The 26,353-nt window shown below is 42.0% G+C and overlaps 1 protein-coding gene across 4 annotated transcripts in view; it reads right to left on the bottom strand.

The window, feature by feature from the left end:
* Positions 1–26,353, bottom strand: part of SLC4A4 (solute carrier family 4 member 4) — a 230,637-nt gene that overhangs the window by 27,568 nt on the left and 176,716 nt on the right. For all 4 annotated transcript variants that reach the window (XM_048942693.1, XM_048942694.1, XM_048942695.1 and 1 more), the window contains 9 exons: positions 23,256–23,343; positions 22,387–22,541; positions 21,824–21,937; positions 20,168–20,342; positions 14,885–15,018; positions 10,654–10,925; positions 6,875–6,945; positions 2,449–2,637; positions 363–476 (listed from right to left, as the gene is read on the bottom strand). In XM_048942693.1, the coding sequence (XP_048798650.1) occupies positions 363–476; positions 2,449–2,637; positions 6,875–6,945; positions 10,654–10,925; positions 14,885–15,018; positions 20,168–20,342; positions 21,824–21,937; positions 22,387–22,541; positions 23,256–23,343 (1,312 nt within the window). The remainder of the gene's footprint in view (positions 1–362; positions 477–2,448; positions 2,638–6,874; positions 6,946–10,653; positions 10,926–14,884; positions 15,019–20,167; positions 20,343–21,823; positions 21,938–22,386; positions 22,542–23,255; positions 23,344–26,353) is intronic.

The raw sequence follows: 26,353 nt of genomic DNA, 5'->3' as shown, positions 1-26,353 counted from the left end.
AGCAAGGTTACAAGAGGAGCTATGAGGAATGTGCCAGTAATGTGCCAGCTGCTCTGATCAGTTTCTCTAAAACGGCTCCAGGAATCTGAGTAAGGAAATGTCTCCGAGGTGGCTGAGCATATAACACCAGCTTTGGAGTCCTGGATATGAGAAACTATACCCAAAGGAGGTAGGACAAGCTAGGATTTAGGAGATCAGCCAACCAAAACAATGCTTGTTAAAAGGATAACAGTGAAGTAAAATGGTCATTTGTAGTAAGCTAATTACTTTCCTGTTTTGAGGGCAACTGATTTTACACAGGGTAGTTGGGGGTAAAAGGGAACCTATTCCAAAAGCCATAAAATGAGTTGACAACTACATACCTTGAATTCACTTGGCACAATTAGTTTTGGTGTGTCCACACCTACCAGGGCATCTATTCCACAGAAAATCAAAATGGATAAGATAATGGCAAAGTCACTGATAAGCTTCCTGGCCTGAAACAGGAGTCAACATGGTAAGGTTAGTTAGCACTATGAAACAGCACTTCATCCATGTCTTACATACTGAGTGAAACTCCGAGTATGCGTTTGTTGGCAATACAAAATAATCATTTCCTCATCTGTAGAAAGTAGGGTTTACATTGTAATGTCTCATGCAATTTCAACCAAATGTGCCTTGTTACTTTCATTTTTTTTGCCTGAGAGCCAAAGAATTAAGCCTAAATGGAAATATGAAAACAAGTCTGAGGAGAAGGATTGCCGGTTCCTTGTTTTGGCAAGTCAAACTGCCAAAGTAACATTGAGAACTATTTAACATCTTGAGAAGAATTCTGAGACAATTTAGCTTTGTTTCTTTTTCAAATAATCTTGCAAGTTTTCATTGTGATCATCCAAACTACTGAGATTTTAAGGTCAGCTTCCAACATTAACAGATATTGAATATTTATAAATGAAACTTAAAAAAAAACTTAATGACATTTTTACACTTTACTTAATAATATTTCCTCTGTTTGCCTTCTAATTCTCATAATCGTGTTTTTCTCTGCAGGGACAGAGGCTGCTTTTTTGATACAAGTTGAGCTTCTCACATCATCTCTGGATTCCCAAGGTATGAAGCTTTAGTATAAAATACTGTGTTATGCCCAGATACTGTTCTTTCAAGGGGTCTGATTTTGCAGTGCACATTAGGAAAAAAAATGAGAAAAAGAAGAAAAAAATTAAATGGAAATGACAATGGAAATAGTCATGGACTTCCCTTTAGTAGATGGGGAAACAAACTTCCATGACAGATGTGATGTTCTGTCTGAACTGCAGACTTTGAAATGGTTTTGCTTTTTGTTCAATTAGTAAATTAACCCAAAATTAACCCAAGTAGACAACAAGAGAAATGGAGCATCTCAGTTAATCCTCTGCGTATTTTAAAGAATGCAACTCTAATGAAAACAATGGAATACAGCAATGTAAAGCTGCCGCTGGTTGGGCCCTGAAACTAAACTGGGCTGGCCCCACTGTGCTTCTCTGTAACTGTGAGCTTTTTGTACACGTTCCTTCTAGGCCTCCTAGGTTCACACGGTTACAGATAAATTGAGCTGCGTTTCAGGCTGGATGGAATTCATTTCTTTTTTTATTAAAAATAATAGAGGTTCAGTTATAACATAACAGAACAGTAAAAATCCTTGCAAGATAAATCCCATTGTGTTAGAATGCCAAAAATGGGGGACAAGCCTTACACAAACATGGCTTTTTGGCTACAAGTGGAAACCTGCTGTCTTCTTTCAGAAGAAAACTGGTGAAACTGGCAAAGGCAGAATATCCTGGAGAGGGCAGAGCTGCTTGTCCACTACATTTCAAGTAAACTCCTCACAGCCAAAAGGCCTGTTGGTTTTTTTATCCACTGCCATTCTTTGTTTAACAACTGTCATGGCAAGCTCAGTTGCAGAGACAGTATAAGCAGATGTACCTGAGAGGTGCACATAAGTTGGCTGGAAGTCTGAGCAAAACCTTGTTTAAGTCAGTTCAAAGGTTATCAGGACATCCCTGATCTTAAGAGAAGATATGGAATTCCTGTTTTGAGTCCCTAGCATAACAGGTAACACTGGATGTGGGGTGTAGCAGAGTTCAATATTTTTGCAGATTTCTATTTCAGATGCTAGCTGGTAACAAAAAAGATGTGTCTGTTCTCCTTTTCAGTGCAGACAACTAGCTTACCCACTTTTATTCAGTAACAAAGCAAACACTCCCTCCTCTAGCTATAAGCAGGGAAACTTTCTGACATATTAATTAATTGTCCCTTTTGGTTCCATGATATACCTTTGTTAACCAATACCATGTTTTTATTGCAACAAAAACAATCTGGTTTCCCTGGAAAGCGTCTGTCCCCATGTGACAGCTGTACCAAAAGGATGGCTCATCTTTGCACTCTGAAAGAGTAAAGAAGCCAACTGCTAGTGTGAAAGGAGAGACTTACAGTGGTTGGAAAATAGCGACTAGTCTTGAATTTCTTCAGGGCCATGGAGCAGGTATAGGTGCCAAAAAAGAGGATGAAAGACATGAGGGTGATGTCAGGGACATATCCACAGTTGTTGCCCACAAGGTGTCCTCCGTATTTCAAGCACTCCTTCTTTGTCAGAGACGACCAGTCGATGGTGGTGTTGTACTGCAGAAAAAAGAACATTTCCATGAAGCCATGCTCACATAAGCGCTGCCCATGCTAGAGCAGGCACAGGGACAGAGCATCAGGAAAAAGGTAGGAAAGTTAAAGGAAGCATGGAGCAGAAGCTAAAAATTTCTGTGCCTGTGGGCAAGCAGAATGGATTTTAATTCAGAGAGAGGATGGTGTTACCTTTGAATTTAAGACAGTCTAAGGCCTTGGAAGGAAGACCTTTGGCTTAGGTAGTAAATCAAAGGCAAAAACTAAGCTCTCTGTTGCAACTCTTCATATAGCAACTTTATATACAAAGGATGGACGAAGCTCCTTTCCATCATACTTTCAACCATGAGCGCTCACTGTACAGGCTGACCACCAAACCCAACCACTGCCAGCTTCAGGGAGATATTTCAGTTCCCACTATGGGGCTCCCCAGCCCATCCTGATTTGAATAGTTCATTACTAATGATGACTTCTACTGCACAGACAGGAAGACACTACTCGCATTTCGTATTTCATCATGGAATCCAGAGCTGTGCAGGGCATGCTAGATGATTATGTTTCCTAATGCTTATGGTGAAGCAGAGCCAGAGAAAGGGTCTTTACCTACCCCTGCACCTGTATAATTCATAATAATGTCAGTGTAGTGGAGGAGGACAGAACAAATACAAATCCACAAGAGAGCAAGAATTTAAACATGCATAAAGCACTGAGCTCACGAGGCTACTCTAGGTGTGCACAGAGCACATGGTCTTAAGGGAGACTGGGAATGCAGAATACACATGCTTAATACACAGAAAGTTTAAAATAAATCCAAGTACCTAAAAAATTCTGACAAGTTTTAGAATCACATTGTCTCTACTGCTCTGTTTCCGCATGAAAACCCAGAGGAAGGAAATAATAGTCCCAGGAACCATAACATAGGGAATTAATATTTAAATTAAAACAACTACAACAAAATACCTCACAGTGAATAAATAGAGAGAAGAGAGTCTTTTACTCCAAATATTTTAGCTGTAGAAAAATTATGATGAACGTGAACACAGACCAAGTCAGGCTGACATGCAATTTACCAGAAGAATGATGTTCTTTACAGAAAGCAGTACAACACAAAATACGCTGTTGCTTAGAAAGAAAATTTTCATCTAGGGAGTTGAGCAAAGTTACATTCCAAGTCTTCAAAATACTTAAGATTCTTGCTGAAGACTAAAGCTTCATGGCCTCATGTCCTACCTATTAGTATCTTGTTCATATGGGTGTACTGAAAAAGTACATCATATGTGCCTCCAAAAATGGGATGATGTTCAAGCGTTCTGAAGATACATGTAATAAATTACAATTTCTTCAGCAGATTTTGTGAACTCAAGGAGCTCTAGCTAAACTGAGGCATGACTGTGCTGATGGTGATAGCAGCAGGAGGTGGAAGGGAGAAGAAAACAACAACAGAAAAAACAGCTACGTGTTCTTGTTTGAAAAAGTAATGATACATTTGCTCTCTCAGCAATCTGTCTCTCTGTGGCACGAAGCAGCAGCAATTTGTCCTACATCAGTGGGGTTTCTGTAGGTCTGCCCTGACTGTTAGCTTCTGGACCACAGCAGAGGGTGAGTGGAGATGAGAAAACCCAAAGTTTGGGGGCAAATTTTGTACACCATGCATTTGCATGCATACCCCCCCCCCCCGAGTTTGTATGGGAACTGTTGAGTCACAGTCACATTGATTGAGCACTTGGGGAAAAGACTCGGTCAGCCCTGGGAGCACAGGTGAAGACAAGAAGGGGTGGAGCCTGGCTGCAACCTCTCTTAGACCCCATTTAAGAGCTGACTGCCACAGGGGAAGGATCTTTCTGGAAATCCTTCTTTGAGGAAGCTTTCCCCTGAAAACCTAGAATCTTCTGATACAGGTGAGCAATCTTCTTCCCTTCCTTCGTAGTATCTTTCTGTTGTACCAGTCCTTCTGTCTTCATACCTTTGTTGTAATGCCTTTCCCATCGTATTGATCTGTGCTATGGAGTTAAACCACTATGACTTCTGCTTTTCAAACTACAGAAATAAACTCCTGAGTTTTCAATAGTTAAAATTACTGTTTGGAATACCAAAGAGCAGAAAGAATAGCGTATCCCTTTTCCCTCAAATCTACTACCTGTATGCATCAGTGGTCCCTCCTGGAAGTGTTCACAGCCACTCAACCATTTGACTGGTAGTGGATTTCAGACTGTTGGCTGTACCAAAAGGCAGAACAGAAACAAAGGGCTAACTGGCAGATGTAATATAGGTGGAGGACTCCAGGACTAGCTGGTGCTCACTTCCCCAGCATGGATCAGGGCTAAAGCAGGAGAGTTCAGATATGGGGACAGCATACACTCCCCCCCACCCCCAGCACTTTGCAGCATCAGCCAAAGAGATACAATTGAGTCTGATGGGAGCTGCCTCTGGGCCTGCTGGGTGGCAGGAATGGTGTCACAAAACAGGGCTCTGGGGGAGAAGGGCTGAGATTACTGTTCCAGCAAATGACAGTCTGGAAACGCAACTTGTTGGGTTCTTTTCTTGACTCCAGGTCTGAGTTGAGTTCTTTGCCTTCCTCTAATGCGTGCATCCCATCTCCTGAGACTGAAAATCAAATGCTAAATACATAAATAACATGAACAGTTTTTCTTGTTAATGAAACAGAAGTGGCAACTGGCACTCTCCTCTTGACAGGTGGATTTAAGCATCCTGATGGCTGGCATTGTATCAGAGCTCGGGGCTGCTCATCACTTCCCCAAGTGTTATTTTGTGTGACGGGCAGCTGAACAATTAGGCCCTCACTTGCAGCCCTTCCAGAAGCAGTGAACTCAGATGCTCAGGGAAGCACAGCAAATTGACAGAGGTGGGGCAGTCAGGAAGGCAAGGAGCAGGAAAGAGCACACGTGGCGCAGCATGGCCATCAGAAGACCTTGCTTCTGTTTCCTCACTCTGCTACCAGCCCCTTAGAGACCTTGGGGGATGCCCTTTCCTTCAGGTTTGTGCCTCACTTCTGTTGCTTGGAGTGTCATGTACAGCACATCCATGTCAAAAGGCCCAGCAGGAGGAGAAGGCTACCTGGTGCCACACAGAGAGAGCAACATCCTACAAGAAATGCAGACAGGGAGGATCTGTGTGCTTCAGCACAAAGTTACTACTCTGCCTCTTAACCTCCTATGCATAAAACACAGAAATATCCGAACCCATCAAGATCTGGTCCTTTCTCATCATCATCCACAGCTTGCCAGAAAAACAAAACAGGATGGAAGACCGGGCCTTCCAGAGGAATGGCTGGCTACAACTCTACTATCATTGCTGCCCTGGCCACAATGAAATCTGCACACAGGGAGCCTACTGATCCCTAGGGAGGGCCATTCACCTCCTGACAGCACACACAGCTTCCAACAGCAATGAAGAGGCTGCCATGCACAAAGAATTGCTGATATCCAGTTGTGCACATGGTATTCTGTATGCAGTACTACAATAAGTCCCTGGAGGATGAAGTGCAGTAGAAATTTCTTACGATGTTTGATGGAAAATTGGTAGTTTTGGTGTGAGGATGTGAGATCAATTGCTGCTCTATTTGTAGGGCACAGCAGAAACACATGGCCCTTACAGCCTTTGAAAACTACATAGTCCCTGTCTTTGCAAAGGTGTATTCCGAGACAGAAAAGTACAATACAAAGTGGGGAAATGAAATACATCAGGGAAACAGGCAGCAAATTTCCAGGCAAACTACAGAGAAGCCCACAAACTGCACTTGAAAGCAATGTCACTGGAAAGAATAAATGAAATAAAAAAAAAATAAAAGGTGTAAACTGCTGGCTCTGTATATACCACAGGAAGGAAAGCAGAGCTAGGAGCCACCAGCAGTTTCAACCATGCAAGTTTTTTTTTTTTTTTTTTTTTTTTTTTTTTTTACATCAGTGCACTGGAAGGTCATGGTCACAAATGGCCAGGTTATAGGAGGACATGTTCCAAAGTGAAGGTTGGAACAGCACTGCTAGAATAAATACCTATTCTAATTTCCACCATTTTGAGATTAGTGGTTGATTAAAAAAAAAAAAAAAAAAACCAATAGCAAGAGTTGCTTCTTTGGCTCTTGTGGCTGGTCTGCTGCTTCAATACTGCTGCTCTGCAGAGTGAAAGTATGAGATATGGAAGGATGCTAGCCCCCATCTCTTTCACAGCCACCAAACCCCACACCAGTGTTTTCAAAGCCTGCCTTCCTGGAAGCCTCACTTACCATCTCAGCAGAGGAATAGAATGGCCCCTCAGCTGACGACACAGTTGTTCTGTTAAAAAATGAGCTATTATCTGCAAAAGAGAACAGAAGAAAGAACACTGAGAGCATGGTGCCAGAACAGCAAAAAAGAAAAACAAATAGGTTTGTCAGTTATGTCCTCCTCTATTATTTAGGTTTTTAAGTCTTCTTATGACTGGTAACACTATAGAAGTTTTACTAAAATACCATACAGAGCACAATGGTTTAACTGGGGAAAGAACAAGTGCATGTGACTTTTATACTGAAATATAACAGGTAGGCCTGGATAACTACTAGAATGCCACTAACCACAGGCAGCCTTTCCAGGCCTCTGTAACATCTCATGATTCTTGCCAGGCCGTCATGCTTGGAAGCATTACCACAGATTTGCCGCTGGCATCTTCCTTGCACTGGCACCAACCCCCTTCTGTACAGAAATGCCTGCACACCCCAAGTGCGTAGGGAGTTTTACCCCTGAAACCAGCACCTGAGAGTGTTAAGTTGAACCAAACTGTAAGCCATGCTGCAAGGATGGAACTGAGCCTGGACAGTGATGCACCTCTGTTCTGGAGACAGGAAGTCTGAGAAGAGGTAGTAGTTAAGTCTTTTTTACAGTGTTTTGTGCTCTTTTACTGACATCTCCAACTGAATCAAAACCCTCTCCATACATTTCATAGATCAGGTAGAAAGCTTTTCGTATTGAGAAGCTCATCTACTCTGAGCACATTCAAGAAGAGGAATTCAGTAAGTCATTGCACTGAAGGAGCTATTGAGATCTTTCTATGTTCAAGCACACGGCCTTTATGCTTTGTCAGATGCTCCAGCCTCAGAGGGCCTCACTGTCTGTTGCATTCCTTCCTGGTTCCACAGGAACACTCTTTTGTCCTCCCCACTACCTCTTCTCTTCCTCTCCTTCTCTTTTCCTCTCCTCTTCTTCTCCCTCCACAGAATACATCAAGAGTGCAGAGGATTTCTTTTGCTGCTTCTGACTTCTCTGCTGGCACACGGAGAAACTTTCTATGCAGCTGTGATTCTTTCGACTCCAGTCTCAATAGCTGCTATATGGATTATAATGTTCCTGAAAAAGTGAATGGAGTGTGGTTTTGTGTTTGGGTTTCTCCACCTGCATTGTAAAACAGTGCATGTTACTCAGAGACACAGACTAGAGGTATAGAGATCACAGAGAAATCTCTCCATGACACACTGTGTAATTATTTACACAGAAATCCCATCAGTGATTTCAAAGGCATTATTGTAGGGTCTTGCCTGATTTCACACCCTAATTAAAAGCTATTCAATCCTAAATAAAGAAAGTTTTCTTCCCACCTGTATGATGGAGCAGCAGTGAACTGCTGGTATGGCATCTTTGGTGCTGATGCATCCTGTGCTTACCCAAGCCTGATCCCTGCTTGCAACTTACTGGAGGCTTAAGGCTGGCAGCCTGGCCAGATTCTCATCCTGTCAGCAGAACAGATCTGTGTTGAACATCTATGAGAGCCTTCTCTGTGAGTGGGCTGTAAAACAGCTGTCCACGCCAGAGCATGTGATGGGGCTGGGGAGATACTGCTCTCTAGGCTGAGGCCTCTGTGTGCGGGTGAACAGAACAGAAACTGAGCAACTTAGACTGGGTACCAATGCAGACTCTAAGGGCAAATCCCAATGACAGAAATGAAAAGTAACTGTAAAAAGCCTAAATCAGTGCATGGGGGACTTTGCTGCTGCTACCTGCTGCATGGCAGAAGAAAAATTCCTCTGCAGCTGTGACAAGCAGCTGATGTGGAAACTTGTTTTTTTTAAAGAAATAAGAATCAAATCTATGCTGGATGCTCTGTGGGTTTGTGCAGAGACATGCATACTTGCAGGGGTGCCAAACTGCCACCAACCAACAGATGAGAATACCAAAAAGGTCCGCCCAGTATAAATACCTTAAAAAAATACCTTAACCCTAGCACTTGCACATGCATAGGACTCTTGTTTTTCAGCATGTTTCAGACTGAGTTTAAATATGGGATCACTCTGCTGTTCTCTTCCCAGGTAGCCTACTGTTTGCAATCACCCTCAACTGGCAGCTTCTGAAATGCAGACGTTACTCATACTGTGAAAGTCTCTGTGTCTGAGGTGCCACACACCCACACAGGTCTATGCAGGAGAGGTTGGTGTGTCTGAAATGAAGTTCCAGAGGGTTGCGTGAACAGTCTGCTGACAGTATATCCAGTATTTTGTGCTCACTCCTCCTTTCAAAGCTTATTCAGTGTTAGTTCAAAAACTATGGAGGAAACATACAAAGATGATGACAACTTCCACCCTCCTGATAAAACCCCTAACGACGCAGCCAGTAGGATCCATTTACTGGTTCAAGACCATCAAAGGGTTCACTGATCCCTCTCTACTTCCTATTTCAGGACACTTCCATCTCACTTCAACTACTGGCCCAGCACTGCTTAAGGTGAGTTAGGCACAAAGATGTAAAGGTATGTGTACACACGTGCAGAGGTGCTCACAAAGTTGGACTTCCATGGTATGAAAACTCCTCTGCTCTGCTCTGGGATGGAAACATCAAGCAAGGCTTTAGGAAGGAATCATTTCATTTCAAATTATCTTTACCTTCTGAAATAACCATTTAGCTAGAGAATCATGGCAGCGATGGTTTGTGAACCTTATCAAACAGTGCATGCTAATCCTTCCCCCACTTGCTTATGAAGGTAGAGATTGGCGCTGTATTTCTGGGCACAAATCTCTTACAGAATGAAACAACACACTCCAGCTCTATCATCACTTTTGTCCTGGGCAGTAGGTCTGTGTCCTAGGCATTTATCTGGGAAGCTGAGACTGTTCTAGCATTGCACTGTTAGACAGAGACATGATCAGACTAACTGCTCAACCACCAGGAGAGAAATCACCCTGCCATTCAAATGGAGGCAGAATTAGACCAACACTGAAGTGCTTGCAGTGACCCTGCATTTAATAGCTAATATAAGTGTCCATTTTCCATCATCTTTTGCAAAGAGGCACCTAGCAGCAGCTAGATTATTTTCCTGTTTGACAGGTACGTTGAGATGATACGATGTTTACTTTGAGTACAGATAAAGTTGCTTACTCAGTTCTCATTGTTGGAAGAATCCTAGGAGAGATTACAGCTTCCCTACTGGTAACAGCATTACTTCTGTTTGGTATCTGTTTTGTAACCTTTTGTTCACGGTTGTATTACCAGACCTACACATATTTTGGCTACACTTGCCTTGCAGTGCACACTCCAGTAATAGGCTGAACTGATGGATACTCTTCCCTTATACTCTAATGAGAACTTCTTCATGCTTTTCTGCTCATACGTGCAGCCAGGAAGTGCAAAAGCACCCATGTTTAGGTAATGCACTGAATAAATCCAGCTCCTGTCCTTTGTCAGGACCACACGGGGGATACCAGGACTGACTTCAGTACCACAGCAGTGCCCTTGATACCACTTCTGGTGGTGTCCTAGCCTCAGAGAAACACCGTTCAGAATTAATGGCCACATATTTGTGAGGAGACATAGGTAGGCAGACAGCTTCTCTGCTCATAGCAGCGCTCACATGAGGAGTGTCAGAAACGTTGGATAGAAAGGCTAAGATAAGATATTGGAAGAAAACTGATAAAGAAGGATTCATCTACTTTTCTGTTATCTGAGCCACAGTGCAACTGATAAATAAATGAATGAATAAATAAATGAAAGCAAGCAATATCTTGTGTTTGCAAATCAGAGGGTCAATTAAGTATTCTCTTACCTGGACCCAGTGGTTCACAGGCACAAGAATAATGTGTGATATAGTCCACCTTGAACTCAGAGTTGATAGGGTAATAATCTGCCAGCTTGATCATCTTCTTGAAAGCATCGTAAATGAAGATGAAGCTAATAAGTGAGGAGAAACCTTCTTCGGTGAAGCGTGTGAAGTACTTGACCAGGAAGCTGGCATCAGTAGCAACAAGAATGAGACACTGGAAGGCTGACCAGAGGCCGATCCAGAGACGAAACTCCAGGTAGTCAAAATCATTGTCTCTGCAACAAGACACAGGTGGAAGGGAGGGAAGATATCAGGGATTAGAGAAATCCATACAGAATTAGCACTTTCTAGTGAGAAGTGGTAGAATGTAAAGCCTCTGGGACCAGGGCTTATTTTAGATTAAGCAAAATTGTGCCCAGATACTAAGCTGTTTTCAGTCAGCCGACTCCATAAAAGTACATGGTGCAGTTCAACTGTTGAGGTAGCAGAAAAGCTTGCAAAAGTGATCGTTCTTGCTTCTGCTTCCATTGATAAATGGTACCAATGAATTCAAGCTCTTTCTAGGCTTCCCAGTATAAATCCTGCCTTGGCAAACACACACAGAGTTGTAAAGGGCCAAGCATCTAGCCACCCAGACCAAGAGCAGTTGAACTTGGACAGCTTTCCACCAGCTGCAGATTTAACTACAGTTTACAAATCTCCTTTAGAAAAGCAATTTCCTGCCAAGCTTCTTACTCAGAAGCCTGCATTTTCATGTCTCATACACTTGCGTTATCTGCAGAAAAGTACCAGCAGCAGATAAAGAAATGCAAAGCCGAAGATGACAAACTCGGGTGCCAGGATGTGGCAGTTGTGGAGATGATGGGGTGAATCATATCACTCCTCCCTGGGAAGTCTGTTTGCTGGGGGAGGCTGCCGTGCCCTAACTGCACTGAGTTCAAAGGGAGGCTTTTAGGACCAAAAAAATATGAAAATCAAGAAGCAGAGAATATAAGACTGCCAAGGTAGACTGCTGCCCATTCTGGGAGAGGGAGTAGGGGGCAGCAGGGTCCCAGCCCCAGCTATTTATTTCTCCATGGAAGTAGGCAGCCCTGCCCTGCTGGACTGTGATAACAAAGGAGGAGGAGCATTTTCTCTGCAAAGTCTCAGAGCAAGGTCTCTGACAGCATCAGAAAGCTGTGAGGAAACCGCAGAGTCCAGGAATCCCTTGTTTCCCCCAATTACATTAAGTCTGCTAAGAAAAATGAATGCTGCTCCCTGTGAATCTTCTTTAGAAAATATTTTAGGAGCAGAAGTCCTGTTCAAGACACCTTAGGAATGCAAGCTGCACTAGATAACCACCCACAGCACTGAAACTTAACAGCACAGAAGGAACAAGACACTCTCAAAGGCATGAGGGAGAAGGAAACTGTTAAACTGTCCTGAAGACAAATCCCCCCAAACCTGTTTGCAGTGGGAAGTGCTGGTATGCCCTAGTATGAGGGATAGTTTTAGTTCAAACTCCTGGCAGAGTAACGTGGTAGAACAGGGCATCCTTAGAGCTGGCAGCAGGTTGGTCCCACTCTGTATTCAGATCCCCACTGCAGGCGGACTCCCTCCAAACTTGGTGTGACAAAGAATCCTGTCAGGATTTGCCCACAGGCAGCAAACTGCAGCAGCTCATTGCCATGCTCCATGATTCCCCAAGCACCTAACCTGCCACCAGGGGAATGCTAGCAGACACAAGGGCTTGAAGACAGTTTTTTAGTGCACAGTACAAAACTACAGAGATCTTGAATTGGAAGAATTACACCTAACTGGAGGGAACTACAATCTTACAATTGTAAAGTGGGAGAAAATGCTGAAGACTTTGCAAGGTCCTAGTTAAAGGCTTGCTACTGGGCAGTGCCACGCATTCCTGTGAGTCTCCTGGGCCAGGGTATTGTAGGCTCAGGCACTGTCATGCATCTGCATTCAAAACGAGTCTCTGCAGTGCCTACTCCTCCTTAGCACTCTGTAAAATGGGAGCAGCAGTCTCAGGCAATCCACCAGCTCAATACAGTGATTGCTGTGGGTGTGTGAGTCCTTGTGATTCTTTAATAGCAAATTTAGGATAAATTTACATGTAAGTGTTTTATTATATACTGTCAACGAAATTCTTCAGAGCAAAGTTGTAATGTTTGATTTGCTGCACCAAACAAAGGGTGAATGAGAAGGAAAAGGATCAGCACAGCAAAAGAGACTGATACAGAACTGCACTGTGTTGCTAACGAAGACCCAATCACGATGTATTTTGAATTTCTTTCAGGAGTGCTAGATGTCATTCAGTAGAGGCTTTCTTAAGCATCTACACAGACACACTCACTTTAAATGAATCAGTAGATGGCAAGGCTTTGTAATTTTGCTCCCAGCAGGGAAGAGGGTGCTGTGAATACGAACAGCCACAAATGCATTATAGAAAATCACAGCACTTGATTCCAATTTCCTTGTGAGAAAGGCTCCCTCAAAAAATCTTGCCCTTCTGCCCAAGCAGGTTGTCAGGACAATTGCTTTTATAATCAAAATCTCCTTCTCTAGTTAAAAATAACACCCTTCTTCCCAAAATAATAGGAAATGTTTTCCTATCTTGTTTTTTTTAACTTTGACATGCAGCATCCAGGCTTAGATCTGCAAGCTAGATTCAAACAGCTTCTAATTTTATTCATTCTCTTCCTGATTTTATTCATTCATAGCCATCAAGGAAAGAAAAGAAAGGTGCTCTCTCTTCCTGACCTGCTACAGATCTCACCAGTGGGTAGCTTCCAGTTCCCCTCTCCAGGCTTGTCTGATTTTCCTCCCATTTTCTCATCTCAAGGAGAAGAGAAGGTCTGCAAAGTCCATCTCCTCTGCTGCTGACTGGGAGGATCATGGAAGCAGTGCCATGGAGAGTGGCAGCCCTAGGGAAGGCAGGAAGAGACTGCATACCACTTAAAGGTCCAGCAAGTCTCTCCACGGCACCTGCAATTCCAAGATGAGTCTCTGCCTGTGTTGGCATGACTAAAGCTCTGCTGAACAGGGATTGAAGAGCAGCACAATGCCAACCTGGCTTAAAATCCTACTATAGATTATAAAATAGTGCTAACTTGGACAATATGGGATGAGAATCAGACCTGATCTCATCCTGTGTTGCAGGACCTTTGCAGACAAGAACCACACTGATACAGGTATTATCAATTAAATTTGCTGAGCAAATGTTACCAAAGCAGTCCTCTGTATGTGGGGTGACATATAAATATACTGTCTGCCTAGCAGAGGTCCTGTGCCTCAGAAGACTCTTCCTACACCTAGAATACTCACAGGAAAGGCAAAGTCATATTTCATCTGCTCAATTATTTCTGAGTAAGTACCTACACAGATTAAATGTAATGAAGGAGATACAGTTAAAGAGACAAACACATACCACGTATCTTGCCTTATTACAACCTGCAGCCGTGTTTACCTTAATAATTCAATAGAGCTTTTCTAAAAATAACTGCAAATAGTAGAAAAGCTGTTCCATATCACAGGCAAGTGCTTTTGAAATAAAGCACAGCAACGCTTTAAAACCAAAAGTTCTCAATTTTTTTTTTTGTCCTGCCATGGAAGTCTTGGCAATGCTGTGAACTCCCCTTATCTCCTTGGTATAAGGAAGGAAGGCCACAAGAAATCTGGCAAATTTTCTGTACAGCTTAAAGTTATCAATTTCCTAAATGTCATCCAAAATATCAACAGTCCTGCACGTAAAATTATCAGTGAATATGCTGATTCCTTTGGGCACTCATTATATTTTGCCAGCTTTACAGACACTTCAAATGAATACTGACTTAGGAAGAAATTTTTGGTAATCTTGAGACCTGTTGCATTTTGTTATGTGATTTTGTTGCTTTTTTTGCTCCTTTCGGAAGCAGCAATCAAGGAAAACAGGCACAGCAGTCAGTGGGGAACAGTATGCTGAAAGCATTGCAGGCTTGACACAGGCTTGAGCACAGGCTTGGCAAAGCATTTCCAAAAGGCTCAGTGGAGACAGACCCTTGTACACCAGGCAGTGCTCTGGGCATACGTGCCTGTGAAAATCCCTGATGTGATTGCACTGCAGTCTCAACAAGGAACAAATGGATGTTTCATTTCATACACTAAATCCCCTCCTTCCCCCCCACAAGCCATCTCATTCCCTAGCTAGCATTTTACTCATGCAAGACATTCCTCCCTTCCTCCCTCTCTCCACCCTTTCGCTTACTTGCTGAAATTAAAGAGAAGTCGTTCAAAGACAAGGACAGGTCCCGTGCTGCTTAAAATAGTGAGTGGCTGGCCAGCAAAAAGGCAAAATATCGCTCCGGTGACTGCTGTGCCCAGAAAACTCTCCAACACCCCCTGCAGTAGAGACAGAAGAGATGTTAGTTCTGTTAATAACCCTTTCTGGTAGCACTATTACAGGACAATCAGTCACTACAGTGGTGACTAGCAGGGTGCTGTATGTTGACACATCCAAGGTGAAGGGAAGAATATCCTCTGCCCTCTCCTGCAGCCACGAAGAAAGATTTATTCACCTTGCACAGTTTATTCAGGATAACCAGCAAGTCCTACAGTTATTTCTGAGGCAGAGTTTACTAACACTACATTATATTTTATCATCGAAAAAGTGAGGAAAGTGCTTTCAAAGACCATGTGAGGGATATGATCTTCTAGATCATCTGCATCACACATCTGCAGAGCTCCCCAAACTGACAGGGCAGAGCATGGCTACACAATAGTCCTGCCATCCTCTAGAACATCACAGTTTTGTTGTTTATTTTCTTTTTGCTCCTTCCTCCAACAGAGCAGATTTTCCTAGATAAACAAGATGCCAGTCTTTTACATAACTCCTAGTAAATGAGATACGAACCAAACAAGGCTACTTCATCCAGCAGTTCTTTATTGTAACCCGAGTTCATCAGATGTAACCAGCAAGTTGTAAATTCCATATATAATAGACTCTACAATTACCTTTGGCATGTGTGGCAAAATATCTTCACTGGGGAATGATAAATGAGCGTGCTTGATGTGTTCTTGGATTTTCATCAAAATTATAGCTGGACAATGCCTATTTTTAAAAGGCAAGCTGTTGATGCAATATAAATAGCATTTTTTTCTTGCCAGTAATATGATTATTGACAGTGCATCCGTCATTAGATAAAAATGGCAGAAATAGGTGGACCTTACCTCATTTGCTCTTATCCAGACTAATCTGTTTTTACATGGACCTGGACTCTCTATTTAAGCTGTGTTTGTCACCTGAATTGACAACCCTTGCTCAATGATGAGGTAAAGATTTAAGCGCAAACTTATGTGCCTTGTTGTGGCTGCTTCTGAATCAGCAGCCTGAGCACTGCACGTGCTGAGCAGTCACAAAGGCACACACAGATCCTTCTTCCACCCATGACAAGCTTCAGGGTTGCGCTGCCATTTTTCTGACTTATCTGTGGTAACAAAGAATTTAAGTTTTGTGCCTCCATTTCTTGGAAGGACCCAAGTTTCTGTTGACACTGTATTATGCTCTCACAAGTCAAACCAGTATGTCACCAAGTACAAGCAGAAAAAAAGATTATCTACTGAATTACTCACAAACCTTCAAAGGAGCAATGAGGAACTTTTTTTCTAGACACAAACATGATCTCAAAATACCAGTGTCAAGCTGGTGAACTAAAGCAACAGCAGAACAGCTGTGCAGAGAAGCAAAAGGCAAGGAAGATTTGAAAGTTGTCTAGTTCCTGCCACACTTTAGTCACTTGTCAATGTAGGAAAACTACTGATGTGAAAGGATTGGAAACAACCAACCTTGCCGCTGCATAAGTTGCCATCCTTCGTGTTTTCCATTTTTAAATGCTATTGTGAATGCCCATCACTACAGTCACTAACTGATCCATGCAAGGGAAAACTCACTGAGAAGCCCTACTCAATGTGAAGCCCTTCAGTCTTGATATAAAAATTACAGTTTGTCTTACAGGGGATGCAGACAGGAACCTATAAGCCTTCACTCACTGCTTTTGGGGGGCTTGTGAGGATGAAACAATTACTCTCAGCAAAAGGAATGGCATCTGCACAGCTGATCCCTCTTCGCTCCTCCTGCACTACTCACAGAGAAGGCCCGTGTGGCTGGTGTGCGGGTTGCAGAGCATCTGGAATCTCTTTTCCCCTGCATTCTTCCATGTGTCTGCAGCTAAGAATAGTGTCTTTTCTCAGAAACAGAGAACTATGGAGTGAGCTTTTAGAGAAACGCTGGCCCTGGGCAATTGAAGTGTTTTATCCAGAGCTAGTTACATAGCTGTTTACAAAAAGCAAGAAGCACAAATGCTGTAGTCCCTAGAACACTGCTTTATATGAGGATAATACATCTGGGAGGTAAACCTTTGGAGGCTGCTCCTCAGAGCTGATGTAAACTAGGAGTTAATGAGGCTCTGCCAATACAAAAACATCCTGGGAAGATGACCTGTGACAAAGAGCCTTCTCACACTCTCTTCACAACACTGGAGCCTGTGGTGAGGATCGGGTCTTGCGCCTGCATTAATTTCCCTCTTCTGTGTTTTCGAGAATGAAGATCCCATGCAGCTCACACTGTTAGATGTCTTGCAGAAAACCACACTTCTGAACTCTTTTCCACTACAGAAATACAGAGTGGTTTGGACAACACTTGAACTGAACCTGGATTCTCATCCCTCTGAGCAGTTCCCTACAGGAATAACTTGAACTGCTTGTCTTGGAAAGCTTCACTCAGATTGATGGGACAGGAGCACTTGAGCACAAGGATCACACCATTTTCTCTTCTGTTGAAAAGCAGCAATCAAAACCTCTTCCAGGCTCCCACTGCAGTCTTTTATACCTAATGCCTTTTCAAAGAATGACAGTGAATGAAGGTTTGTTGAATGGAGATGATGAAAGAAAAGCTAGTTTGTGCCCATGCTTGCTGAGCCTCTGATCCACCTGAACTGTTCAGAGAAACTAAGAGTGCTTCCATTTTAAATTATTAAATAAATAAAAAACAGTGAATTCAATTGGTTGTTACATGCACTTGTAAGCTGTACCACCTCCACCTGCTTTTACTTGCCCAAAGACAGCAGCAACCACAGTAGATATTTTCTTTCTCTGGTGAATCTCCTTGCTGTTCATATAGACACTACACCCCAAGAGGAACAATGATTCTCAGGATTGCTGTGAGTCTGAGAGTTCTCAACATTTCTGCACCTATGAGGATTGGGTTCAGGAGTGAAAACTGGGCCCCAGAAACATATGAACAGGCCTATTTTAGCTCTGCAAATTGCTGTGTCTGGAGAGAAATATCTGAGAGGCTGTTTCTCTCCTGAGGACAAAACACCTGAGAATCAATGGGTGAAGCATTCAGCAGGACTTGAGTGCTTGCTTTCTGCTTCTCTTTGTATTTTTGTCATTAAAAGGCTGCACTGCATTAATATTTGCTCTAAAACTTCCCTACTACCGAAGTGGTATTTTTAAGTACAGAGTATCAATGATTTCCCTCCTCAACATGGAGGATAAAACAGTGGGCTCAAAACAGGCTGTTCCTGCAGCTTTTGTCTTTTTCTGAAGAGTGGGAAAATGTACACTGGGTTCTATCAACTTCAAAGCAAGCTATGGGCCTAGCAGCAGAAATTCTCCCAAGGAAAGTGAGGCAGTTGCACTATCAAGCAAATCTGGCAGCACCACCAAGAGGACCCTCTTGTTAGGAGGAAGTTTTTCACACAGAGAGTGGTGATGCTCTGGAACTGACTGTCCAAGGAGGCATTCAAGGCCAGGCTGGATGTGGCTCTGGGCAGACTGGTCCAGTGGTTGGCGACCCTGCATATTAGCGGGGTTGAAACCAGATGATCATTGTAGTTTCTTTCAACCCAGGGCACTCTACGATTCTAAGACCCCCATGGAGGACATCTTTGCTTTTTACTTTGCTGCTGGAAAAACAGGTGCCAAAGGTAGTATTTTTCTACTGCTGCAGAACAAAAAGGAGTGCATTTCTCTTTTCCATTGATCCAGCAGCCAAAACAAAGGACAGCAAAATATGTGTGTCCTTCTGAGCAATATGACCAAGTGCAAGCAACAGTCTCTGTCTCTGCTTAAATCAGCAGTCATTTTACCATTTTTCAGATGAATGACATCTCCAGGTTCTTGAAATACAAGGTATTTTTGTTTTGTTTGTTTTGTTAATAATTAAATTGCTTGAGGTTTTTCTTTGTGAGCATTAAGAAACTATACTGTATGTTTAAGTGCAAAAACAATTTTTGCCAACTTGATAAATATGTTTACTGAATACAAAGGTATCAAGAAGGATTTTTCACACAGGTGACATAATTATACGCACTAAATTTGGAATTCGGTAACATTTTCCCTTCCTCCCCCTACTTTAAATATTGTTCCTTGTGCAGGTTCAGAGCAGGCAGGCTTTTCTCTGCTGCTCAGTGATAGAAGAGTGATAATCCGTGGTGGATCCTGGAGGCTTTTTCATTCTCTGCTTCCATTTGCTGTTATTACTTTTTAAGGTTGGGCATTGTACATCTGTTTGCACAACTGCTGCAGATTTCAGTTTTGGAAGTGGAAAACCATATTTATCCAAGGGGACGGATGTCTAGCACTCCATCAGTGCTAGAATCTTGGAATCTTAGTCTAGCTTGTAATTTATGATGGGGAAGTCAATAGCTCTGGAAAGGTGTCCCCCTTTTCTATGTTTAAAATAAATTTACATAGTTAAATAATTCAGTCACTGTCAATATGAGCTTAACTATTATTAGGACATTCAACTTGACTGCACTGAATCTATTTAAATAAAAGTTGTTATATTTACTTCCTCGTTAAAAGTACAAAAGAAATCCTAAGACGCATAATTCTGCCCCAATCAAACACAATCTATAACAGTGCTCTAACAGAATCCCTTTCTTTTACGCTTCATATACAGTTATGCCATGCCTTGAAGCCCCTACTTTTGTCTACTACTGATCCAGTCAGTCTCTGGAAATAAAATACACTTCCCAGAATCTTATCTTCCATTATCATTTCTAAAGAATTTTCACTTTTCTCCTCTACCACACCACCTGTGTCACTGCTTTCCTATCAATCTTAGTGTTTTCTTTTTAGCAGAGAGGCAGAAGTCCAGAGATTGCTAAGAGTTGTACGAATCATGCAGAGAATACAGCGCTATGCTCTGATGACATGGAAAGTTTGAATCAGACTTCGTAAACTTAATTTGACTGAAACAGTGCAACCGAGACAAAACACAGAGAGTAATCCGAGGAACTTCTCTATATAGGAGCAAGGATTCTTACTAAGTTTTTCTCTGTTGCCTGGCCATCTTTCAAACTCCATTTAAGGTAATGGTACAATTTTTCAATGGACAGTCGTCCAACAGCAGAGAAAGAAAGCCAGTTTTCAGTGGAAGCAACACCATACCTCTATTAATGTATTCAGAATTCAGTTCTGACTGTAGACAGCAAAAGGCAAATCAGCTCTGATTTATTCATTTCATCTGAAAGCTATTGCTAACCTGCATGTTTTCTGTAGCATCACCAAGCAGTCCTCCAAAAGTGATAGCATTGGTCACTGTGGCCAGGTAGATGAAAAGAATGGCTGAAAGGGCTTGAATATTTAAAGCATCATAGAAGTCACTGGCGAAGAACGGTGCTTTCCTCTTTATGTCTTTGATTAAGCCACCACAGAATCTGAAAAGACAAGCAAGAGGAGACTTGCATAAAATGTTTTACAGTGAAAGTCACTAAGATAAGTAATTGGAAACACTGCCAGAAATGAAGGATGATCTGAAAGTAATGAGGTCATCACATTACTTAATAGTCTTATCACAGCTGTGATGGTCCAGGGATATCACTGACAGTGTTGTAAGAAAGATAATATCTTTCATGATGCGATGCTGCTGGAAAGAGATCGATTTCGGAAACACAAGCCCTACTTCTGCTGAAACAGACCACAAAAGCTTGCAGTTCAGGAAGCTCGTCTGGCTTTTTTTTTTCCCCACAGTTGTATTGGTTGAGCTAATAAAATCTATTAATTCCAGTCTAAATCCTTGCCTAAATTTCTTCACGTGGCAGACACAATGGTTGGTTGAGCCAACAATCTACTAAACGGAAAAAATGTTTCAAACTATTAACCACAAGAAGAACTGAAAACAAAAATGGAAGCAAGTGAAATCATCTTGGAGAGCTCCACCTGCAGACATATTCTTTTTGCACAGTCCAAACAAAACAATGTTTAACTCACAGAAACTCCACACAGCTCTGATTCTATCAACATGAAAAAATTTTTGTTTTGCCTCTTGTTCTCTTGCATGCTGTTTTCCACCAACAGCAACTTACATCTATTTATGCATAACAATTCAGCTGCCACCTGAGCTAAATAGCAACTGGAAAGCCTCTCTACGGTATCTCTGCAAGACTGTTCAGACACTATACGCAGAGCTATGGGGCAGGTAGGCACACACTACATTCGGATGCAGAACAACGATTTATTAACTGCCCTGTACACACCAATGCGTAAATTCAGACTTTCAGATTTTTCCCTCACAATTTAAATATTCTTCTAAAAGCTAGAAAATAGATGGAGGTTACAACACAAACACAAAAGCAACACAAAAACCTATATATTGATCCCACAGTACTGAGCACATTGTTTGACAGCCTCCTGAACTGCATCCTCACTCTAGCAGACTTTTATGTAGCATACAAAGTAATAAAAGAGAGAGAGAGCCCTCAGGCTCTGTTACCTTCCATATTTGTATCCTATAAAAGCCTTAATCTGTTCAACTGCACTGTAACAGGAATGTCTTGAAAACAGGGCTTTTCTGCTTATGGCTAAAGCGCTTCCAGCAATCTGAATGGAAAATGGAGCTGTACCTGGCATGTTTACACTCTTTACAATTTGTCTAAGTTCACAAGCATGCAGTGTGCCAGCAAGCCTTGTTTAAGACACTTCATAATTTGTCAAGACTAGATATTCAGAACCTTTCAGATAGTCCCAAGATGGGTGTTCAAAACCACAGCGTATGATCTGGGGTTACAGCTCAACCTGCATAGATTGAAACAGTATTCTAAGGTGGAAAGTTGAAAGGATGAGAATTTTCTGAAAGGAAAACACTGTCATGCTGGATGGATCACACAAGCTACAACACACTGAGCAGTGCATTACTGACCTGCCAGTTCGCTGCAGCTCTTCACAGTCCCCATGTCCCCCGCCTCCATGTCCTCCATCATGAGGCGTGTCTCCATTCATCTGCAGATTTTCTCCACCAGAGTACATGTTTTTCCTAGGCAAGAACACAAGTCAAACTGAGGCTCACTGCATTACCTAACGGCTCCACAAAATAGAATCCACATAATGTTCCACTACAGAGGTATTAGCCTTTCCTGAAGCCATGCTATATAAAGGAGGCTAGAAAGCTGACCTACTGGAGCCACTGTGAAACACAGTGAGTTAGAAAGTGCAAGCAGAATACCAGAAGTGCCTGGATATCCAATATTTATCACCATATTCCTGTACCACTGCCCCAGAGGGTACAGAATTGCAAAAACATCCACTTCCACAGTCTGTTACGATAGACGTGAAAATAACTCCAGTGCTTTCTAGAGAAAGAGATGCAGACACAGATCCCCCTGGAGTTACTTGATAAACTTGGAGCACCCAAGCAGCAGCAATTCCTCTCACTTTTTCTGAACTGACACACAGAGGCAACCCTGTCCTGTGACCTGCTCTTACCTTTTATCTGAAGATGGAAGAGACTTGGGGGGCTCTATCCTAATAGCTGGATCCCATTCCCCAGGGGGGAGCACAATGACTTCATCCAGAAACTCATCAATGCCAGCGATCAGGTCCTGCCTGTCCTTGGCTTTATAGGCAATGTCGTGGAACACCTGCAAGGAAAGGAGAGACTCCATACAGCAAAACTTTGTATTTTGTATACCTGAAAGAAAGAGAAAGCCCTTTTCTTTGGTTATTTAATTACAAAGATACTTTCTTGCAGGCATTTCTCACTTTTTGCAAACTGTGTTTTTATTTTTCAAAAATACTACCAACACAATTGTCCATTTCTTTCATTAAAAAAAAAAATCCAAGAGTTCAATTATACTTTGAAAAGATACTTTAACAAAGCAACAAAAAACCGTATCTTCTCATCAATTTGACTCTTTTAAAAAGGGGTTGTTTTCAATTCTGTGAAGTAGAAATGAGGATAATAATTACTTAGTAGTAACAAGAAGTACAAGCCATTTTTACTGGAAGGCCTTGTGTTAATATTCGGAGTGAGATGAGAGAAGAGAGAAAAAACCAACACTGATGTGGAATACTGCATAAGTACTTTGGACTCCTTGGAGGGTAGGTGGCACATCCAATCAGACTTCTGCAGTAATTACCTGGAGTGCATCTGTGGGTTACTGTGATTGTGGAATGAGACACAAGATGCACATCACTCATGAATTTGTGAGTTAACTCCAAATCTGCTTGAGAAAATGATTGCTAGTGAAGTGAAACCCAGGAGAACCTATTTCATGGAGAATATTAATAGAATACAATAGAATAGGCATTCTGTTGGAAGGGACCTTCAAAAATCTAGTCATAAAGGCACCTACCTCATCAGACATGAGGGTAGCAATGGCTCGGCCAATCTCATGATATGACTTTGCTTTGCCCTTAGGTCCCAGTAGAATGAAGAGAAATCTGTGAAAACACACCAATTGTTCCCATTTAGGATAGAAAAATCAACTGCTTAGTCCTTATACCGTATCTACACAGAAAGTCAACTGAAAAAAAACAAAATAGAACAACAAAGGTTTTGCCCCTTGTCAGAGAGATCTGGAAGCTGCCAGTGACAGCTCAGCCAGTGACCAGTTCACTGACATGAAAGGTACAATCTCTACTGCTTTCGGCAGTCCCAGAGGTTAACAAGTGAAGAGCACTCTAGACAACTTCTATCTGAACCCATAAGATCATGTTTAGCTACACCACATGACACTTCAATATTTAATTCCCCAGCAAACTCCAGGGAAGAATTACACAAAGCACCAGCAGTTGTCATTTATGCCATATAGTGGTTTTGCAGAGTTGTCATCTCCTTTAGATCAGTAGAAGTTAAGCAACTCCAATAATCAGGCATTGCATGCATAGGAGGCACTGTGGACAGGACTTGTATGGATTTCCAATTTTTACACTGACTACCAATGTAAGTAGTTCAGTTAACCTGCAGTACAGGTTGTACCCTGCATCCCAATCACACTTGCTCTGGCAAGCAAGATGCTACCCAGAGTTTTCCTCCCAAAAAATATTAAAATTAGCCTTGAGAGCACTATAGCAGTCTTACACAGAAGTAGGTATCATCCAGCAATGAATGTACAGGAGGAAGGAAGGACCCAGTACCCAGAAATGAACTGTGTGCAAGAGATGCAGCTCCAGTACAGGATGGTTCAGACTGCATGCTCTGGTGCACCACAGAAAGCCTATCCACTACCTTAGTATTTATTCAATCATACATTACAGCTCTTTAATCCTTGTATAAGGCATCTGCATTAAATATTTCCCTATTGCTATTTCAGGGTCACTTAAGTGACAGCATTAGTGATGTAACTGCTGAAGAATCGGAAGGAGGGGACAGAAGATCTCAGGACTGCTTACTCTGTCCAGTTCCACCCTGACCTGAGGATCTCTCTGCACAAGGGATGATGGAACAAGTAAGGCAGCACAGTTCCAGATAGAGGTAAGCACTCAGGCCAGCAAAAAGAACAAACCGTCCACATTGCTTACCATAAACTACATCTCTCTCCAAACACTTCTTTCCCAGGGCTACCAGATAGCAACCTGTCTACTTACTAGTGCTCTGCTGGGGCTGAGATCTCTGTATGGTTCAGCACCTAAAGTACTACTCAATTTGAAGGATCTATCTAAATAGCATGTAAACTGTAAATAATTAAAGCTCAACTTGTATACCTTGAATTTCCACTCAGAGCATACAACACATACCAAAGACCTATAAACCCATCCGGTGGCTTTGCAGTCACAGCTCACTTCTTAAGGAGACAGCTAGATTGAAGAACCTTTGATAATTAAAGTCCTTTAAATATCCTCTCCAATTGATCCATTCACACGTAGCTGTCTGTCATTTAGGTGAAGTGGCTTGAGGGTTTTTCCTCTCTTTAGTCACATAGCAATTTTTCTGTGAACCTCCTCTGAAGTACCAATGACTTCATCAGAGAAATAATTCAAGAGATGGCAGTTCTGTCATTCTGAACATGCAAATGAAATAACCTGTTGCTATTCAGGAACACTATGTTGGTGCTTTCCTGAGAAAATGAAATTGTGTGCTCACATCACCTACCCACCTTTCTGGCCCAGGGACCAAGTTCAAACATGACACAGACCCAAAGATACCAAATATAATTGAGTTTCTACAAGCTTTTGAAGAGCAGTGGCTGCAAAGGTAAGGAAACCCAAATGGTAAGAGAAATTCAAGACCAGGTTTCAGTGGTTCTAGCAGTGATCAGCTGTTCCCTGGTGTGGCCTCAGCCATTCCATTCACAGCAACATCTAGAAAAACCTGGCACTGAGAGCACAGCTTTTCCACCTGCGCTCTGTCTATAGAAGTTGATATGAGGCCAAGATAAAGCAGAAGAGACCACTTCACTTTGGGCCACAGAGGCATCCTCGCCATTATGCGTCAACCTTTACTGACAATGTATACGTTTTCTCACAAAAATGCTAACAAAGCATGAAACAGCAAAGTTGAGAGACACTTCACAAGAAATACTGTTGCCCTTAAAAGCATTGTAGTATCATTTTAATTTTCTAAATCATTGTGAGGTGCTAAATCAATTGTCTTATCAAGTGTATTATATTCTAACAAGTATCTTCCATTAAAAACCAACTGTTTTACAAAAAGACATCAAGTTAGTATGAAAGGATCCATAAATATGTATTAATTGGCATTATTAACTGTAATACTTGCTATCAAGTTTTGCATGAGGCTTTCAAGTGATTAACTTAAGGTTCACCCAGAGGTGACTAACCCATACATGCCTAGGTCATGTTCTTTTCTCTCATTTCATAACCATCTCTTGAATTAATTACATCAGTTGGCTCTCTTCCAATGCAGAAACATACCACCTTAATGTTCCTGCATTTTCAAAAATAAAAAGCCAGATTGTGAGACTTTCTAAATTCTTCATCCTGTCTGATTCAGCTCAGAATTGCCTTCAGCTTGTAGAACAAGATCTTCTAAGCACATGTATACATACAAATACAATAAGCATTCATGTGCTTTAGTGGTGTGGACTAGACTGTGTTTACACACATTTACTATCATTTAGTTCAGAATACATCTAGCTAAAAAAGCCCTCACTTCAAATTGTGACATACTCCTTTATCTGTTGGGTTGAAAGTCAACACAGAATTACTGGCTGCTGCACACAACAAATACTGAGTTTTCACATGTTCATTTCTGATACCTAGTATTTACAAGGATATTTCAGGGCTAGAAAGATTTCACTGTGCATAACTTAGCTCTCTCTGAAGTTGTAAGAAAACTCAATTCCTTTCACAAGCTCTGAGCAACAGCTCACAGAAATTGCAGATGGTCCTCATTCAGGATACCTGTATTGAACTTTGTATGACAGCACATTCACAGCATTCTTCTGCTTCCAAGCTGACAGAGTCAGAAAATCACTAATTTATTATTCTG

The sequence above is a fragment of the Lagopus muta genome, chromosome 4 (genome assembly GCF_023343835.1).
Source record: "Lagopus muta isolate bLagMut1 chromosome 4, bLagMut1 primary, whole genome shotgun sequence".
NCBI lineage: Eukaryota > Metazoa > Chordata > Aves > Galliformes > Phasianidae > Lagopus > Lagopus muta.
The sequence above is the reverse complement of the archived record's forward strand: the minus strand, read 5'-3'. Positions and strand labels throughout refer to the sequence as shown.